General features: G+C 33.1%; 1 protein-coding gene across 1 annotated transcript in view; it reads left to right on the top strand.

Annotated features, from left to right (window-relative positions):
- LOC144977355 (putative lipid scramblase CLPTM1) overlaps window positions 1-18517 on the top strand; it is a 27781-nt gene extending 9264 nt beyond the window's left edge. The window contains exons 3-14 of the mRNA XM_078922460.1: window positions 98-256; window positions 597-720; window positions 961-1046; window positions 2437-2554; window positions 5535-5637; window positions 6337-6478; window positions 7720-7813; window positions 10147-10337; window positions 11759-11854; window positions 12160-12295; window positions 12882-13049; window positions 14262-18517. Coding sequence (XP_078778586.1) covers window positions 98-256; window positions 597-720; window positions 961-1046; window positions 2437-2554; window positions 5535-5637; window positions 6337-6478; window positions 7720-7813; window positions 10147-10337; window positions 11759-11854; window positions 12160-12295; window positions 12882-13049; window positions 14262-14548 — 1704 coding nt within the window. The 3' untranslated portion in view covers window positions 14549-18517. The remainder of the gene's footprint in view (window positions 1-97; window positions 257-596; window positions 721-960; window positions 1047-2436; window positions 2555-5534; window positions 5638-6336; window positions 6479-7719; window positions 7814-10146; window positions 10338-11758; window positions 11855-12159; window positions 12296-12881; window positions 13050-14261) is intronic.
- Window positions 18518-20731: the final 2214 nt, after the last annotated feature.

The following is a 20731-nucleotide window of genomic DNA, read 5'->3' as shown; positions in this document are numbered from 1 at the left end:
GTTGTTGTTGTTGTTGTTGTTGTTGTTGTTGTTGTTGTTGTTATTATTATTATTATCTTAAACAATTACATTCCATTATAACTATCCTCTATCCAAGGACATGTACGTTTATGTGTCAGACCAAGAAGAGTTTACAGAGTATAAAAACGAGGAGTCCCTTTTCTGGTTGGAGCGAGGTATTGTTTACGGAGATTGGATGGATGGGCCCAATATGGATGGTACATTTGAGATGTCTGGTCAAGTGCAAGCATCAGAGGTTTGTATAAAGTCTTCATATATTTTACCTTTTCGGGGGTAATAATATTATTTCTTATCTATTGTTAATCTTCTTTTTCCAGAACTTGTTGCTATTTTTTTCTACAGATATAGAATTCCTCTTGCGATGGTGGCCATCTGTATATGTGTGCTGTTCACCATATAACTTGAAACTTAGATTCTAGTTTGTTTTTTTTTTTTGTTTTTTTTTATGTTGTTTTGTTTGTTTGTTTTTTGTTTGTTTTTTTTCGTTATTTTGAGTTTTCTTTTTTATATATTCAATATTATGACATTTTAATATCACCAAGATCCGAAATTTTTGTATTTTCCGTTTTCTTCAGGCTGTTCAAAACAATGGTTCCATCTACCTCCATGTTTACTTTGTTAAGGAAGGAAACTCTCCTGACCCAAGTGATAGAGCTTCAAAAAGATATTCAAAAAAATTCACAGTCCACAGGTCAAAAAGTAAGTTATGAATGTGAACACAGTACATATTTGTATTTTTATCTACTCGTACTGAAATAAATTGGAAGCGATATGATTCCTGGAATGGTAGAAAATATTAGGGTCGGTGAGGACAATAAGTGTATTTCAACAGTTTATAGAGAAGGAAATTATTGAAATATAACCTTTAAATAAATATATAATTTACTTATATTTTTTAACGCTTAAATTTTTAACGATTCTTTCACTATGCTATTGCAGGATTAAACAAGTTCAAAAGAAGAAAATTCCATTCAAGAACCAATCTTCTGACTGGAGAAACAGATGTACATCCAGATCTTGTTCAGGTTAGAGGCGTTTTGAAATCAAAGATGCATAGTTATAACATTTGATTTATCTGCTCCGTGGTTTAACAGGATCAATTGTACCATTTTACTGAACACCTCTTTCAATTCTAATGAAATTATTCTTTGTTATACCCGTACAAATATTACAAACTACTCCACGTCCCATAGTTTGATAGTTATTAACAGTGATGCCAATCTTCCGCGGATCCGAGGAATTCCTCCTTTTTTCCTCGGTTCCTCCCATTTTTCCTCCGATCACAAAAAAAAATAAAAAATGTGTGAAATTATAATTTAGCTAATCATTGAAACAACGAAGCTTATTTTTACACATTTTCATATCATATATATTCTACTTTAACTTCTAAATTATTAGTTCGCTGTCTCTGCTACTATTCCTTACATCACCATCACCACAACTGCTACCTTAACCATCACACAATATGATCCTTGTAATCTTTGCAATATGATGGTGATATCACAAAAAATATAACTGCAATATATACATAAGTTTTTTTAAAAAAAGTTTTATGTGTTTTATGACTCCTTCACCTGATTTTTGAATGGATAATAAATGCTCCCAAATTCATATGGGAATTAGTCCCAGTCCCAGAAAGCCTTATTTTGGTACTTTAAAAAAATTATTTTCCGGGAGGGGGCATGCCCCCGGACCTCCCTAGTACGAGGCTGCCTACGGCAGCCTGAGCCCGCCTTTGGAGGGCATGATGAGACGTCAATCATTTTTCTCCTTTTTTCATTTTTTTCTGTTGGCATCACTGTATTAAGGGCTGAAAAGATAATGATACTTTTAAAGCTTTGATCTAAGAAGATTATTTTCATCTTTTTGCCTCCATCATGAAATCCAACCCTTTGTTTCAGCTCTGATAATTACATATAGGGAGGTACATGGTGTGTCTTCTATCCTATATCCCTATATCTGTTTTCCAACTTGCGTTATGTCTTTGTCTCGGAATGAGATTACTTGGGTTTTGTCCTCTGCCCTGGCCGAGTCCTTGGAGGTTAACAGTCAAATGTATGGTTATTGTGTTGGGAGATGATATTTCGTTCCTTGTAAATCATCTCTGTTATTTATTGTTATATTTGTTAGTTTGAATGTGTAATGTAAAGATTTGAGTGTATTCCTCTTATTGGAATCTTTTGCTGGGGTCTGGGTGATACTTTTAGGTGATCTCAAACTAAGTACTTTGCTTTGGTGCTTTAATTGTAATTCTAGAACTCTTTACTACCCCATTTTCTTTCTTTTTACTGGCGCTGATATGACCTTAATGTGTCGCAAGCGCCATAAAAGCCTTAAAAACAAACAAACATATTGTGAATAGAGTTAACCATTGTTAAAATCATTTTGCCTTTTCTGTATAAATTATTTTTTCAGAAAGAAAATATGTCATCCTATGAGATTTTGTCTCATTGGCATCCCAACTTGACCATCAATCTACTAGATGACCATTCACCCTGGTCAAAAGGATCTGTTCCTCAACCTCTGGATGAATGTAAGATGTCTTTTTGAATTACACTTTTTTAAACAAATCATTCCATTTAAGCAGCATTCAATTAATAAACTGTGCACGTGCCTGTTTTAGTAGTTGTCATTACTCTCCTATTCTCATACCTCTTTGCCCTTCAATAAAGTACATGAAACTTGTTCAGTCGTAGTTTACATGACACAACTTCAATTAATGGTGTTTATTCATTTCCCTTTTTTAAAAATCTTCCTCAAGATCGACTGGCAATGTAGCTCAAAGACAACAAACAATTTACAAGTGATTGAAATTCAGTGCTTATTTCATTTACCTTTCAAATCCAATTTTTGACAGAACCTTATTGGTAATTTTTAAGGGGACATCAGTGGTGCCAACCTTACGTAAAAAATGCGTATTTTTACGCATTTTCATTCATTGTACACATTTTTTCTGAGGATTGTACGCATAATTAAATTTCTATTATTTAAGCATTTTTAGCATTCATACACTTTTTGGTGTCCTTAAACACTAAATGTTGCTTGACCCATCAGAATTATATGTGGATCTGGAAGTTGATACTATTTATCATCTATAAAGTGTAAGCTTATTCATTATTTCAAATATTAATTATATCATTGCTATCATGGTCTAATTGCCCATTATCAGATTTAGTGCTAATTATCGATTTTACAGAATTGTACGCATTTTTTCAAAATCTTACTCATTTTGGCTCTCCATTGTACACATTTACATGGGCTAGGGTTGGCAGCACTGGGACATGCAATAGAAGAGGTAAAATTGTTCTTATTTATAATAATGATGATATAACCCAATTCACTGAATAGGTCAATAATTCAAGAAGTTAAGAAATGTACAGCACACTAAAAAACATTTACTATTGCCATGGAAACGGAAAATGTTTTGGCCCATCTGGATTATTAACTTTTAAAAAGGACAAAGGTTCAAAACCTGATAGATGGACTTAATTGTATTGATGTATCTGAATCTGAATGTTCGTGGAGGTCGACTCAATTCTGAGTATTTGTATTCATGGGCAGAGAGAGTTGTTGAATGTTGGTGTTAACGCTGAAGAATTTTGATAATCTTCGCTTAAATCTGTTGTGTTCACATATAATTTAGGAAGAGCGCATTTACATGGGCTAGGGTTGGCAGCACTGGGACATGCAATAGAAGAGGTAAAATTGTTCTTATTTATAATAATGATGATATAACCCAATTCACTGAATAGGTCAATAATTCAAGAAGTTAAGAAATGTACAGCACACTAAAAAAACATTTACTATTGCCATGGAAACGGAAAATGTTTTGGCCCATCTGGATTATTAACTTTTAAAAAGGACAAAGGTTCAAAACCTGATAGATGGACTTAATTGTATTGATGTATCTGAATCTGAATGTTCGTGGAGGTCGACTCAATTCTGAGTATTTGTATTCATGGGCAGAGAGAGTTGTTGAATGTTGGTGTTAACGCTGAAGAATTTTGATAATCTTCGCTTAAATCTGTTGTGTTCACATATAATTTAGGAAGAGCGTTTCAGTCTTTATAGTGTGGGGTGCAAATGAAAACTTGAAGATGTTTGAGTTTTTAGATTGGTGTTTTAATGTTTTTGAGTGGGTTTTTCTTTGAATGCGTGAATTTCGTTGTATGTGTAGTCCTGGTGAGATGGTCGTCATCTTTTGTAATTTTGAACATGAGAGTTAGTCGCTGTTCTTTCCGTCTATCTTATAACGGAGTCCATCCAAGCTGTGTGATCATGTCTGTTTATCTGCTATGGGGGCTGTAGTCATTAAAGACAAATCTTGCAGCAAAGCGTTGGAAGCTTCAATTACCTTTATATCTGATTATAGGTGTGGGTCCCAAACTGTACAGGAATTGTCTAAGATTGATCTTACGAGTGATATTTAGATGGTGGTTTCTTTTAGATTTGCATGGCAATGTCTGTTCCTTTTGATTAACACATGTGCTGAATTTGCTTAATTTTTTATTTTGTTGATGTGTGCTTGCCATTTTAGGTTTTCTTGTATAATGAAACCTAATCATGGATTTTCTGTAACTTGTTCCATTGTGTGATTGTTCAGTGGGTAGTTGGATCTAAGCGGTATTTTGCTGCAGGATTTTCCATCTTATAACATTTTACTTCATTGAAATGTATGCCCCAGGTGTCTGCCCATTGTTAGAGATTTTGTAAGTCTGCTTGCAGTTGTATTTGGTCTGATGGTGATTTGATGTGTCTGGAGAATAGACAGTCCTTGTTTGAGATGCTACAGCTTTGGGAAGGTCATTTATGTGACAGTGGAAGAGTATTGGACCTAGAACGGTCCCTTTTGGTAATCCCGAGTCATGGGATAAGTTAAATATTTTAGTTATGGCAGGTGCAAATTCTGTTGCATAATGTTTTAGGATGTGATTTGGGATGTTGTCTGATCCACTTGCTTTGTGTACTTGTATGTTTTTAAGTAGCTTCAGCACACCTTCTGTATTGATTTCTAGTTCCTCTATTTCATGATAAATCATTTCTGGTGGTGTATTATCAGTTGAGATATAGTAAAAATAAATGTAGAAATATTTGATAAATGCTAACCTCAAATGACATTATAACGTCTGGCTGTGTAATCTAGGCAATCACATCTTTATACTGAAGATAGGTAGAAAAAAAAAAGAATTAGAAGGTTGCAGTTGAGAAAAACGTTTTCTAGATAAAATCAGAAAGTAAATTGTTGTCATGGAAAAAAAGCTCCAAATTTTGTCTTTACAAGAGGAAAGTTACAGGGATAATCGATAAATAGTGAGCAGTCAAAAATGGCATTATTCAAATTTATAATTACCCTTTATATAAATGTCTTATTGAAATTTCAATACACTGTTTGTGCTTATTTTTGTTCCCACCCATGATATAATGTGATCATATTCGTCTCTGGATTGATGTCAAAATTAAATTGTTTCCTTTTTTTTTTTTTATACTGTTTTATATTTTTTTTATTTCCACAGACATTGATTTTATTCCTGGTTCCAACAAATATTACCCTGTGATCTATCTCAATGATTACTGGAATTTGAACGCTGACTACATGCCCATCAACTCAACAACCAAGTAAATATTTAAACTTGCATTCATTTGTAAATTGGGAATTTGAAACTTCTTATGTGTCAAGCAAGCCTCTTCTTTTTTTAAGTTGCTATCGACTGTATAAAAAATGGGACACATGAGAGGGAATGTTCAATGATCAACTTTGATAAACGGGTGCAAAATGCACTCGTAAGTTGTTTTTTAAAATGATCTTTCTAATTTTTTTTTTGGATTTTATCTGCCATGTGGAAGGCAGTATTTCTGAAGTAAGTTGAATATCAGACTGGGAAATGTCTATAAAATGAGTAATATCCCTTTGCCTTCAGTAGATTATGAGTAGGTATCACTCTAAGTGAGGGCGTTTGTTTTGGCTCGAACATTTCAGGATAAGACATTGGCAGAGTTGATGAAGATTGATGCAACCATTCTGTGCCAAGATGTTTTCTTGATTCCAGTGATCTCTTTTCAGTAGAACTCAGTGCAATTTCTTGAATAATTTGGTATTGTATGACATTTTTAAACCACTGCTTGGTTTAATCATTTCCAATGTTTGCTTCAAAATACATTATAATTTCTAAATCTTAAAATTTCCCAACTTGGCTTTTAAAAAAAAAAAACTTTTTTTTAATTAAAAAAAAAAGTTGTTTGGGTATAAATTAGAAATTGTAACTTGAAATGATTTGACATAAAAGTGTTTCATATGTTCATTTTCTATCAATCCAGAATGTTAAATCTGACCTTGACCTATTCCCCTATGTCATTGTTCAAGTGGCAGCTTTATGCAGCTCAGGGCATGCGTAATAAATGGGCAGGCATACTCGGGGATATGGGCGGAGAGGATGATGATGACCAGGACTCTCTAAAGGTATGTTGTTGTTTGTAACGGTTGATGTCTTATGATATAGCATCTAAAGGTGATGTGACCTGTAAGCTGTAACTCCTTCACTGAGTTATCCACTGGATGACATGTGTTAGTTGCGTCACAAGAGTTTTATCTCCGAGGGCTTGACTGAAAGTCCTGCCTCCAAAGTCATAATTTGAACATTAATAATATTACAAAAGCCAGCCACTTATCAAGCCAAAACTTTGGATGTCAGTATTATGTGATCCCTTTATTTTTGCCTAAAGATAAATTTGATTCTGTGATGCATTCGAGTAATGTTTAATCCGTTCAATTTTTGTTTTTGTTTTTCTCGTCATAGATTTATTTAGACTTTTTTGCGCACATGTTTCAATGTTGGGAAGAAAAAAAGTTAATATATAATGTAGTCAGATTGTGTTGTGGTTGGAGAGTTGGTGTAGAGACACAGTCCTAAAATGATGAAATTGTGCTTATTAACTCCCAAACATTCCATGTGTTTCAGACCATTTTACATTCCACATGCGGTCACCTTTTCTAAAAGTGGTTCAGGACATCTTGCAAATGACTAAATATATCAAATGACCCCTCATTTTGTTCAGAATTGGATGAATATTGCATCAGAATTGCAAAATTTGCTTATAAATGCTAGTTTAGGGGAGTAATCTTACTTGGAGCCAATAATGTAACACGATGAAAACAAACGACAGTGCTCTTGTTTCTACACATGCAAAGAAGAAAAATAATTCATTTTTAGAAATAATTCCTTAATTCCTTTATTAACACAAAAGCAAACCATTTTAACATGATAAATTTGAAAATCATCATCCAACATAGATAATATTTCATTATACAGTAATTTAATGAGTCACCAATTTATGGGAGAAGAAACGTAAAACTAACAATGAGGATGAGAGCTCTGAGATAAATACTAAAAATACAGATAAAATAACAAAATCAACATAGTCAAATGGGTAAAATATCATGAGTTATTTAGTGGAAGGACCGAAAAATAATTATTAGATTTAAAAATTAATCATAAATACTGGCTCTTACATAAGTGAGAGTGTCCCAGTTGGCAATACTACTGGATTACCATAATGGAAATGTTTGAGACTTAAAAGTGTTGTCATTTATCATGTGTTTCATATTTAGTCACAATGAATTATACTCATATGACAAACTTGATTCAAAATTATTTTTTTCCCACCTAGTGATGATTACTTTTCGATTGTTTTATATTCCAGACTGCCTTTTTAGAGACAAATCCTTATTTGTTAGCAATGACCATTGTGGTGTCAATCATGCACAGTATCTTTGAATTCTTGGCCTTCAAAAACGGTATATTGTATTGCTTATGTCATGTTTTCTTTTCTTTTGTATTGTTTCTTTTTGTTCAAATTTTGTCATTTTATATATTTTTTTGTTTTGTTTTGTTTTCAATTTGGAATCATCAGTATATTGAAAATGGGGATAATCAGATTTCCTGTACTTTGAAAGACAAGAGATCACACTTGTTGTACAGTCAAAGGGAGTAACGGATCAAATCTAGGATGTAAACGACAGAGAGATGCCACCAAGGTGTCGTTGAAAGCGTCTTAGTCATGTGGATGAGTGATAAGTTAACTCTTTAAGATTCAACCCGACAAAAACTGACAACGGCATAATATTCATGGGCGGGGTAGCCAAAACTAGCCTCAGTAAGTAAAATCCAATCGTTGTGAAGGAAATGACAGGCCTGTCACTGTCGTAGGATGTTTTCAGCTTTGATTTTGATAGATTTGCCAACAGAAAATAAAATTTGTTGTAGAAATTGCGATTTGAATCCTATTTTATTTGCGGGTGAAAATCATTGACATTGCATTTTGTTTGGTAAAAATCGGGGAAAAATTACGACTTTGGTGATGAAAAATGACTTTGATAACAATTTTTGTAAATTAAAAAAAATATTATGAATAATTTATAATTCCCTTATTTGTGGGGTGATTTTGTCATTCGTGGTATCAATTTTATTGTAATAAAGAGATAGGAACTTCAGAGTTATTTTTTCTGATGTGAAATTATTACTTTTTATTTTAGCACTAAGAAAAGTAGTTGGTAAATAAATTTGTTACAGCTCTCTGATCAACCGCCACCGTCCATTCGTGTAGAATTGTGAATCAAGCATCTCAAAGTCTTCGACCAATCACAGGCTATCTATCCAGCTGGCCGAAACAAAGACGCTTCTCGCCGTCCATGTACTACGCTATTGTTACGCAAAGAATATAACACCTTTTTTAGTAGGCCTAAAAGCTAAAATATAAAAGTAAAATATAATTCTGAGGAATTTGAAAGTCACATTGTTGAAATTTGCTTGAAAAAAAGAACATTGGTCCTTATTTCAGAAAAATCGGTTGAAAACCAACTGTTTTACGAATAAATTTTATTTAAAAAACTGCTTTTGTTTATTTTAGCTTTTTTTAGCAACATTTTTATTTATCGGCCGATTTTCTTGATTTTTATATCATTGTTTGTATCTCAATGAGACGAGATCAGTGATATACTTTGTTTCTTTCAAATGTAACTAGAACATAATTTGGCTTTTTTACCTATCAACCATGCCTGGATAATTTATTCAACAACGTGGTGATTGTGACGCAACTATGCGATGACTCAATGTATTGTTGACGGCTGTTGACACGTGGGCTGTCAGAATGACCAATCGTTGAAGGGTCAAGATTCTAAATAGCCAATCGTTCTTCAATCAAAAAACTTAACTCACGAGAACAAAAGTTTGAAATGTGGTGTTGGACGGACCTATGAAATCGTTTCTGGGCGGAGTTTAGCCATGAGTGACCATAGAAATGAAAAGGCGACTGCAGATATCAAAGGATAGGCTTATATCATCAAAGGATGTCTACATGATTGACATGGCCATATAGGGAACTCATTATCTACTCCCACAAAAAGAATCTGAACACGAGAGAGTTGAACCAATGTACTCCACTGCCTGGAGACCTAATCAAACAAAAGGTAACTTAACTGGCATCAACACAAGGCACATCTTTCTTCCCATCAGAAGGCTGGCTCACAAGATGGAAAGGTCAACACAATGTCTCGTTTAAAAAAGAAGTATGGGGGGGAAAAAATTATGCTGATGCTTCACAATTACTATTCTTACAAACGATAATGTCAAATTTTGTTGTCGATTATACATGAAAAAGAAAAGAGAAAATAATCCCCCCAGGAAACAGCTATAGTTCCAATAGTGTTCTTTTGCATTATATAGCTTTTTACATACTAAACCATTGAAGACAAACCGCAATCAATTTGCAAAGCAGACGGGTTGCCAGATAAAAACATCCTGTCATCCCTCTTCTTCTTGAGAAAATCAGGCTTGGCTAACATTGTTGTCCTGAGCCAGGGGATGGATTTATTTTCTACCCAAAAGATATTAGGGCCCACTCATTTTAAAAAAATAATAGATCAGGCAAATGATAGCCTAGAATAATTAAATAAAAAGTGAAGATTTACTGGCATTGTCGTTTTATGTACTGAAATGTTATATAGCAATGTAATTTTAAGGCATCTGTGGGGGGGGGGGGGGGGGGGGGGGGGGTATAAATTTTCATTGAATTTCATTGTTTTGCTGCTACTGATGTAATGCAGATCTTTTTTTGTTTACTTTTTTTCAGACATCCAGTTTTGGAAAAGTCGCAAATCATTAGAGGGCTTGTCTGTCCGTTCTGTGTTCTTCAATGTCATTCAGTCCTTGATCGTGCTGTTATACATTATGGACAATGAGACCAACACCGTTGTCAAGATTTCAGTCTTTATAGGTCTCTGCATTGAAATCTGGAAGATCCACAAAGTTGTTAATGCCAAGGTAAGAAGGCTATGCAAATTGTTATGGTACCATGTTTTATAATCAGTCTAATTTACCAGTAATATCAGGACAAACCAATCACTGATGATAGACCAGTGGCGCGGGTGGCTGGATGGGAGCATCACCCTTGAATCATATACTATGATGTTCGCATGGGTGTACGATCCGATAGTGATGTCGTTTCTTCTTCTCTTTACTAGCCTATCCTGCTTCTTTGGTTTGTGATTGTATTTTTGACAGGGGATATTTTTTTTCCTGTAAATCCTCTGCCTGTTTGTTCTTGGTTATTTATAATTTAGCTTATGATATCTTTAGGTTATGATTTTGATTGACATTTGTACTATTTTTGTTAGATTGCTTGTTTTTTTGTTTCAGCGGTCTCTCATATAACCTCAATAGTGTTGGAAGAGACCTAAAGCAACAAACAAAAAAAAAAAAATAGACCAGTGGCAATGTGTTAAACTAAAGAAATGTCTTTTAATTTCTTCGCAGAATTGGTGCTTTCGATATCAACAATGTTGTTCATTCTCTTAATCCATTGTTGCTAGCACATTATGCTTTTGTTTGACAAGATTTGCCCTTAATAACATAATATTTGATAAATAGATTGGTTATGAAAATCACTAAATTAATCTTTTTCACTTTCTCTTTGATTTATATAATTTGTAAGCTGATAAAGAAAGATTAACAGTTTTGTTTTATCATCGGGCATTCCCTTTCAGGCCAGATTACAAAATCTTAATCATGAACGGGGTTCCTGACCTCCCATTATGGGCAGAGTGGCACTTACTGTGTCTTCTATCCCCTTATATCTGTTTTCCAATTTGCTTTCTATCTGGAATGAGATTACTTGGTATTGTCCTGGTCCTGACCGGAGTCCTTAGCTGGGAGGGAAACTCGTCAAATATTTAGTTTTTGTTTTGGGAGATGATATTTTTTTCCTTGTAAATCTCTGTTATATATTGTTATATTTAGATTTTGTTTTTGCTTTGACTAAAGGTCATTTTCGTTTGTTTCATCCTAAAAAGACGTCATTATTAAGTAATTCTAAGATTTATAGAGTAGAAATTATCATGGTAATCGATGGTTTTTCTTATTAAGATACTGATGATAACCAAAACTATAATACTGACACCAAAAGAAGAACGACTTTAAAAAATGAACATTGATCATGCTTCTATTTTTGCTACTCTTTTGATGCAACTACCTGAAGGTATTTTTCATTATTCAAACCAGAGAGAAAGTGATAAAAATTAGATTCTTCCATAATTTTTCAAATTAGATTAATATTTATCTTCAATGATTGTTATAACTATTTGTTTGGGGTATTAATCATTTTGCTTTATTATCAATACATTAATTTTCAGTTAAATGTTTACAAATAATAAGTTTTTACCGTTTTTATAAATCAATTTCCCCAGTTGGATAGAGAAAACCCAATTTTAGGGTTTATTCCAAGAATAAATATATCTGAAAAATCTACCTACACAGAATCAAGCACTAAAGAATATGACATGGTGAGTGAAGTAATAGTAATATATTCCTTTTTTGTTCTGTTGTAATAGTAATTGATTTCTTAGTTTTGTTTTGTTATAAAACAAAATTATAGCATTTTTTTTTTTGTCTGTTTGTAATATGCAATTTTATTATTAATGATTGTATTCTTTTTAACAGAAATTTATTATAGTTCACTTTATCATTTATGTCATTTCATTTTCTAAAATGGTATTATTTATTTCTGAAAATGTTTAAACTAAATCGTCCAATTTAATATAGTCCCTGATTTTAATTTTTTTTTTTTCTTCATTTTTCCCCATCTCAGCTTGCATTCAAGTATCTTTCATGGCTATTGTACCCTTTGCTAGGAGGCTATGCTATATATTCCTTACTGTATTTAGAACACAAGGGTTGGTACTCATGGGTGCTCAGTATGCTGTACGGGTTCCTGCTTACCTTTGGTATGTATGTTCTGAAGTTGTTATAGTCAATATAGAGCATTTGTATGTATTTATTTTTTTATTTGTTGTTACTCTTGATAATGGTTGAAAGAATTTCATTGGCTTTTATTGAAATATGAATGGTCATATGTAGAGTACCGAGATTGATCAGTAGACAGCCCAAAATTTTAGTTATTCCCCTAATATATTTATCTCATAGAGAGAATAAGATTTAATCTGAAGATCCACCATGATCAAGAACAAAATATTGCCTGCAGGTGTCCTTGCAAATCTTTGGTTTCATTTATATCAGAAAGAGACAAACGATGTCTTAATCTCAATGAAGCTACTATCATACCTTTGAGTGCTATTATTTTACATTTTTATCATAATAGAAAAATTATCGGCAGATGTGTGCAGCCCCGTAAAAGGTTGCACTGTTCGATCAATTCAAAGTTTTGTTGCTTTTTTCTTTTCTCGAATATCTATTAAAACATTATTTTTATTAAGCAGAGTAAGAGAAATGAGATTGCATGCATTAAAACTTGTTTAACAGAGTCAAGGAGCGAATGAAGTGTTATAATATGATTTTATTTGCTTTTCCCAGGTTTTATAATGATGACACCCCAATTGTTTATTAACTACAAACTGAAATCTGTTGCTCATCTCCCATGGCGTATGTTGACTTACAAGGCTTTAAACACTTTCATTGATGACATCTTTGCCTTTGTCATAAAGATGCCCATCTTGTATCGCATTGGATGTCTTCGAGATGGTAAGTCAAGATTAATCCACCCTATATCATCTGCAATGATTTGAAAATATATTTACATTTTTAAAATATTTGATAGATACAGATGTTCTTATTGATATCAGCCATGTTTCACTCTCTATAAAGATGATTAAATATAGTACATGTGAATCACATTATTGTGCTTTTGTCTTCTTCAACATTGTTTTAACTCTTTCACAGTCTGTTTAAATAGATGAGCACTATTTAAATAATTTAAAGAAAAGGGAACACTGATTTTAGGTAATTTCAAGTTTGAAAGAAGTCTCTTAAAAAATAAAGTCTCATAAATTATTCAGCAATTGTCCCTATTAACTGATCTTTTAATTCCTGCCATACCTAAGACATTAGCTGTTCACTTTTTTTATATTTTCTCACAAATCTGCTGTAACCAACTAATCTTAATAGTCAACCATTACTTCCAAAAAAAGCAACAAAAATACTTTAGCTTTTATACAACACAATATCCACTAAATGTACTCAAAGCGCTTTACAAAGGTCCCTGACCAACAGCAACATGTAACATGTAGAACGAGCGAGACATAACGCCTGTTAGGCGATATTACAATTTTTTCTGACAGAGACAATGCTGTAAATGGCCAGACACTCATTTTTACACCTGAGTACGGTGAGAGAATGTGAGTAAAGAGCCTTTTCCAAAGACTCAACTATGTGTCATGCAAAGCTCGAACCCAGGACCTTCCGATCCGAAAGCGATTGTCATACCACAAGACCACATAGCTGCTTCAGTGTTAAATTAAGTTTTGATTGTTTTTAGCAAAATACTTTCTAGGACAAAAACAAGAGAGTGGAAACTTGTTATTTTTGATATCTCTAACCTGTATTTGTCTAGGTTGCCAAATTTTCCATATATTTATGGAATTCAGTATTTTAAAACACCTCAATATATTTTCCAATCACCTTCTGAATGGTATTAGAAGTTCAGTAAATTTTTGCATGCCGAGTCGGCAACCTTGAAATATATTTATAATTATTGGGTTAATCAAAAAGATTTATATCACTTAATTTATGAAACATTTTCTCAAATTTTGATTATTTTTGGACCATTAGTTTTAAATACCTAGAACTAAACATTTTAGATCTAAAAACAGCCCAAGTTTTTCTCTAGCTTTGGACTGAATTTTGTTACATTGCAGTAATGTAATCTAAGCTCCATTCAACTTCTTTTGATTTCAGATGTGATATTCTTCATTTATTTGTATCAACGCTACATCTATTCTGTTGATCCCAAGCGGGTGAATGAATTTGGAATCAGTCAGGATATGCTTGACGGCAAAGCACCTCCTGAAGCTTTAGAAGGTGAAGAGGGCAAAGAGGAAGATGCAAAGGACCAAGCATCAGGAAATGGATCGGATGGAGATGGAGGGGAAAAGAAAAGTGAGGACAGTGGGGAAATGAAGACTGAGGAGAAAGGGGAAAATGGATCAGCTGTGAAATCCAAAGAGGACAAAAAGAATGAATGATGTGGAAATAATTCATTTTATTTATTCACCAAAAGTAGAGAGAGAATGATTGTGTTCATATTTGCATGGAGTAGTTGTATGTAGAGAGTAGAGTGTATTAATGAATGATTCAGAAGAAAATTATTGTCAGTCCTCATCAGTAGTTGATAACAGAGATATGTAAGATGTGAGAAGCTTTTTATTGTACCAAAAATATGCGCTTGAAACTTCATTTCTTACGTAAAATTCTTTCTTTTAGTATTTTTGTTAATCCAGCTTAATGATCTCGCTAGAAAATTAAAAATTATATATTCATTGTATATTTTAACGTTTGTTTTGTCATAACCTCATATCTTACATTTCTTTCTGTTTTCAAGAGTATGTACCTGTGAGCATACTGCAAATATGGAGGAACACATGATTTTTTTCAAACTATTACATGGAACAAAAATGCTTCTATTTACTAAGATGTTGGATTGTATTAGTTGTTTTATATTGTGGTTAGCTATGTTAGTTATTGTACAAGTTTACGTCCCAAAGATTTTTTTTATTGGAAAATCATACTTTTTTTTTTTATTTTACATCTTGTGTATGTATTCATTCATATAATGTATTATCAACACCTACAGCAATGGTACCCTGCTAAGATTTGGTTGAAGATGAGACTCTTATAACAGAAAAAGACAAGATATTTTGTACAAAATGATGATAACTTAAACATTTTTCTTTTGAAATGATATATTTTTTCAATGAATTTCTACAAAACTGTGCGGTGACCACTGTAATATCTTTGTATTTGATGTGGTTTGACGTTTTCAGTCTTGAACATTGCATTATATCTGCATATTTCTATAATCGTTTGGATGTAGGTCAGGGAAGTGGATTTGAAGTGGATGTAACTGAAGTGATTTTAATTTTAACAATTATTGGGGGGGGGGGGGGGGGTTTGGTCACTTTTTGTATGTATGAAAATGTTAATTAGTATTGAAATACATATCAGATTACCAAAAGTATCTCGTACAAACCCTAATTTTGCCATGAATCGTTAAACTTATTTCTGATGATTATTCGATTTATTTATTTTTCAAATAGTTTGATGCAGGAAATGAAATATTTGTAAGATTTAGTAGACATTTCAATCTGTGCTAGATTTTCTCAATTCTTCTTCAAGACGAACTAATTTGTTTGCTCTTCTTTTTCTTTTTCTTTTTTTCTTAAATGAGAAGCAAAGCAGTTTGCCTTACTAGTCTGTTTTAGAACTGTCAGATGTAATGATAAGTGTAATCAATTGGGATTTTTTTTTTTACTTTATTTGGTGCCATAGTATTACGAATCCATTTTTGTCTTGTAAACCACAATGACTATGATATTACCCGACTTCTCATGGGAGCGAATTATCTGGAATTTAGCTTTACATCTTCGGTATCATTTCACCGTTCCTCTCCAAAATGATAATTTTAAGTTTCCATTTATGGCAATTACTTCATCCAGTCCTAGATACATCTAAGTTCTCAGTGAGAAAAGGTTACCAAAAGTAAAGATTGAACAATGAATGTAATATTTCAACTTTGAATCTGGAGCATGAGTTGCAAGGAGCACTATTTGTGCCCATCACCTACTCCCTGCACTTGCTACTCCAGTCCCCTTCCTTGTGATATTCTGTCCTTGCCCCACTTTGAGAATTTTTGATGTTGGGAAGGGGGGTGTATTTTAATAATTTTCAACATATGAAACAATAGGGATTTTTTTTTGGCTGAAATGATGAGAGAAAAATCATTCTGTCATTGGAAATCAGTATTATCTGCATCGTTTCATTGTGTTTGTTTATTATATTCCATTTCTGGGCGCTGATAGGTCTTCAGCAATGGCCCAAACAAACAAGCAAAGACCAGAAAGTAAGCAAAAGTTTGCATCGTTTACATTCCTGCAATGTGATGACTACAATCTAATGTTCTTTTCCTCCCTTTCACTGTAGAAGTTTCTCAGGCTGTTTTGCTTGAAGGAAAAGTGTTTAATGTATTTTAGCAGTTTATCACACACTTCTCAGAATTCTGTCTTTATTCTACTTATGATCATTGACTGGCATGAGAAGCTCTTTTACTCTTACATAAGGTATGATAGTTTTTGCTGGTTAATTTAGATTGTATTCAGTACATTTAATAATAATTCATAATTTAATTGTGTCCAATAATCAGATTAAACAGCCGGATTGTTCATTCATTGTTGTAATTTTTTTTTAAGTTTGCTCGCCTCCAGTATATACACTTTTTTAAAAATGAAAATTCATTTTTTTAAAAAAAATTTTGCATTTGTATTAAAACATTTCTTATGAATATTTTTAGAATGTATTTTATATTTCCTCGCTGGCCTAATTTTTAATTGAATAATTTTCTTTGATTTTCTTTCTTTTTTATTTGTTATTTAATATTGATCAGATGTTCTGTATGAAAAATGTATTTTTATATTTTTTTTCCAAGGAATGTGTTCAGTGTTTGTTAAGAAATCAGAAATCCTTTTGACTTGTCTCTTTTCTGTGTTATATTCCATTACAGATAGTTGGAAAGTCATCTTTTTATAAAATCACATGAAAAACTTTCACCGTTTTTGTATGAGTTTAATGGTCTCTAAATAAACTAAGACAAATGTCACATCTTTCAAATGGGTAAGAATTAAATATTTATGACACTGAAGGACAAACCACAAATCCTATACAGTATACTTCCATGGTTTGAATTTAATGTAGATGATCAACTCCAGGCATGTAAGTGCCATTTCCCCTCATTCTCTAGTTTGAGAAATGTCCTGTTGTAACAGTCACTTGCAAGACAAGAGGCAGAGACCAATAATTTACAGTTGTTTTACAATCAATCTTCATTGAACTTTATGAGATTTTTTTTTTATAACTTTGGAATTTTAAAAAATATTTTCATTTTCTTTTGAGCCGGTTTTGATCCCAAAAGTTAGAGTTTTGACAAAGATAACTGCAATTCTTATTTATTTATACATCTGGTTCGTTTTCCCTAGCGTTGCTTTTATCTGTAATGGTAGTAGGTGAAAACCATTACATAAATTGAAATAAAGCACTTATACTTATTGTCTCAGTTCTACTCTGATCATGCCTCACTTAAATGGATATGGATATCAATCTTTAAATCATTATTATAATAATTATCTCATAAAAGGCTTCAATTTTCCACAAGCATAAATTTGGTAGAGGGAATTAAATGTTCAAATTAATGAATTGTGAGACAAAAATGATCGGATGTGCATAACTTTGATGACAAACCTAATCGTGGCACATTCTCGTATATATTTGATTGTGCTAAAAACCTTAGTCACATAAATGGAAATCCAAACCCTCTCGACTTTGGTCTTATGTTTATTGAAATCAAAATCGAGCAATTGTTCTACTTTCTGTGATTGTAGTTTCATAAATGTCAATGAATCACTCAATTTTATTATTTTCACCATTTCTGCATCCCTTTCTTTAAAGGGCTTATGATTTTTAGGTGGATAAAGCTGATATATTTTTATTAAATAGGCATGAGTAAACATCATGGTTTCACAGTTTGTGTCATATGATATTGCATTGAACGTTGTGATCTTAATGCCCATTTTGTGCACAAAGACAATGCCATAACATGTATTTAGTATTTTTTAAGTTCCTGATAGGGTGGTGTTCTGATTTTCATGCTTTGTTATATTAGATATGTGTGCTATAGCTGTTATGAAATGTGTTAATGTTAGTGTTAGATTCTGATGAATAGCTCTTTTAGCCCCTGATTGTATGTCTTTGTAGCATAACTACCATCTTCAAAGTTAGGGTGAGGGGAAGGAGGACATGGCGTTTTTTTTCAACTGTATTTTCCCAAGTAAACAACTTCTTTTAGTTTTATCAATTTCTTTACTTTTATTACTATCACACACACTCTTCCTAATGAAAGAAGAAAATAATGATAAATGGACAGGGCAGAAGCACAAATTTAAAAAGACATTGGTTTTGTAGGGAACATAGTGCAACCTCTCCTATAACGACACTGTCAGGACCTTTAAAAAATGTTGTTATAGAGGGTTTGTTTAAAAAATAAAAAGGGGGGCTTGAAATTCCATTTTCTCTCTGTAGTTTATCTGGGCTTGGGATAAGCAAGTACTTCTAGAATGTATTTACTATCCCATTTTCTTCCTTTTTACTGACGCTGATAGGACCTGAATGTGTTGCAAGCGCCACCACGGTAAAACCCTTAAAAACCAAAAAAAAAAAAAAAAAATAGCATACACAGTCACATTAAAGAAACAAACAAACTTTGTTTTATTTTTTATTATTATTATTTTTTTTCAGATATATATATTTACACACAATAGTGAAGAAGTCATTGATGACTGTCTTTGTCTCTGTCTGGAGGAGACTATCCCACATCAGTTATCATTTCATTGTATGGCCCATCAAGAGCATTCTCTGGTTCTCATTGGCTACATGCCGTGTGAGTATGGGATATCGTTAGTCAAAGAGTAAACCTTTTTCATTGACTATGCTTCATACAAGTGTGGGGTGTCATTAGCTGGAAAACTAGCTTTTTCATTGGCTGTGAAGACAAATTTCATTGGTAGAATAGCTAACAGTTTCATAGGACTAGGAATTTCAATGTCGCTTACCAGGGTTTTTGCTAAATTGTATGTCGCTATAGAGTTTTTTATTACTAACAAGATATAGGAGAAAAAATTGGGACTTGACCGGCGTGTGGCTATTGAGGGAATGTCTCCATACTGTGTCTTCTATCCCCTTATATCTGTTTTCCAACATGCTTTCTTCTGTCTTTGTCTTGGAATTAGATTACTTGGTTTTGTCCTAGCTGGGAGGGAAACAGTCAAATGCATAGTTATTGTTTTGGGAGATGATAGTTTTTTCCTTGTATATCATCTCTCTGTTTTGTATTATTATACTTGTTACTTTGAATGTATAAGGTAAGCATTTGAGTGTATTCCTCTTGGATTTTGTGCTTGTGTCCGGATGAGACTTATAGGTGATCTCAAACTAAGTACATTGGTGGTGTGCTCTTGGAATCTACATCTGATCCCTATTTGATCCCAGTTCCCCTATGTCTTACTTTTTCTTGGTGCTTTAATTATAATTCTAGAACTTTTTACTATCCCATTTTCTTCCTTTTTACTGGCGCTGATATAACCTAAATGTGTTGCAAGCGCCATAAAACCCTTAAAAACAACAACTAAACTTGCTAGTTGATAATATAAGCACATTATTCTCAGCTGGGTTGGGTTCCTGACCTCATAGTGGGAAGGGATGCACTTACTTTGTCCTCTATCCCCCTATATCTGTTTTCCAGTTGCTTTCTGTCTTTGTCTTGGAATGGAATGAGATTTCTTAGTTTTGTCCTGGTCAGAATGCTTTGCTGGGAGTGAATCAGTTGAATGTATAGTTGTAGTTTTGGAGATGATATTTTTTTCCTTGTAAATTATCTCTCTGTTATGTATTGTATTGTATTTTTTGAACATATGATTTGTTTGAGAGTGTTCCTCATAGTGTGGACCTGTTCTTGTGTCAGGATGAGACTTTTAGGTGATCTCAAGCTATTCACAATGATAGTATGCTCTTGGAATCTACATCTGTTCACTATTTGTGCCATTTCCCTTTGTCTTACTTTTCTTCTCCGCTTTTATTGTCCTATTTTCTTCCTTTTTACTGGCGCTGAAATGACCTAAAGGTGTCGCAAGCGCTGTAAAACCCTTAAAAACAAAAACAAACCTTAAAAACAAACAAACAAACATTATTCTCAGTCAACTCTGTGGTTCATAGGGATATATTACAGTATTGGTATGTCAATCATTTCTTGTTTTTTTTATGTTGTTTTATAATCTGGTGTCACTAGCGATGGAAATGTTTTATGTATTTGCAAGTTAAGAGTTTGAGCTTTACTTTTACATACAACTAGACTTGTGTAAATTATTACTGACAAAGGAAACAGAAAGTATTGATATTTGAATGTCCCACTAGTATTTGATAAAACTGTTGAAGGTATACGAGAAATTTCGACCAAGTTATGATCTCCAGTCCAGCAGCATTGATGACCATATTGAGTTTGAAAAGCTGGGTGGGGATCCTGACCTCCCATAGCGGGCAGGGAGGTACAAACTGTGTCTTCTATCCCCCTTTATCTGTTATCCAACATGATTTCTGTCTTTGTCTCG

Source organism: Berghia stephanieae, chromosome 1 (genome assembly GCF_034508935.2).
Source record: "Berghia stephanieae isolate SIO BIC M18660-M18661 chromosome 1, UCSD_Bste_1.3, whole genome shotgun sequence".
NCBI classification, from domain to species: Eukaryota; Metazoa; Mollusca; class Gastropoda; order Nudibranchia; family Aeolidiidae; genus Berghia; species Berghia stephanieae.
The sequence above is the reverse complement of the archived record's forward strand: the minus strand, read 5'-3'. Positions and strand labels throughout refer to the sequence as shown.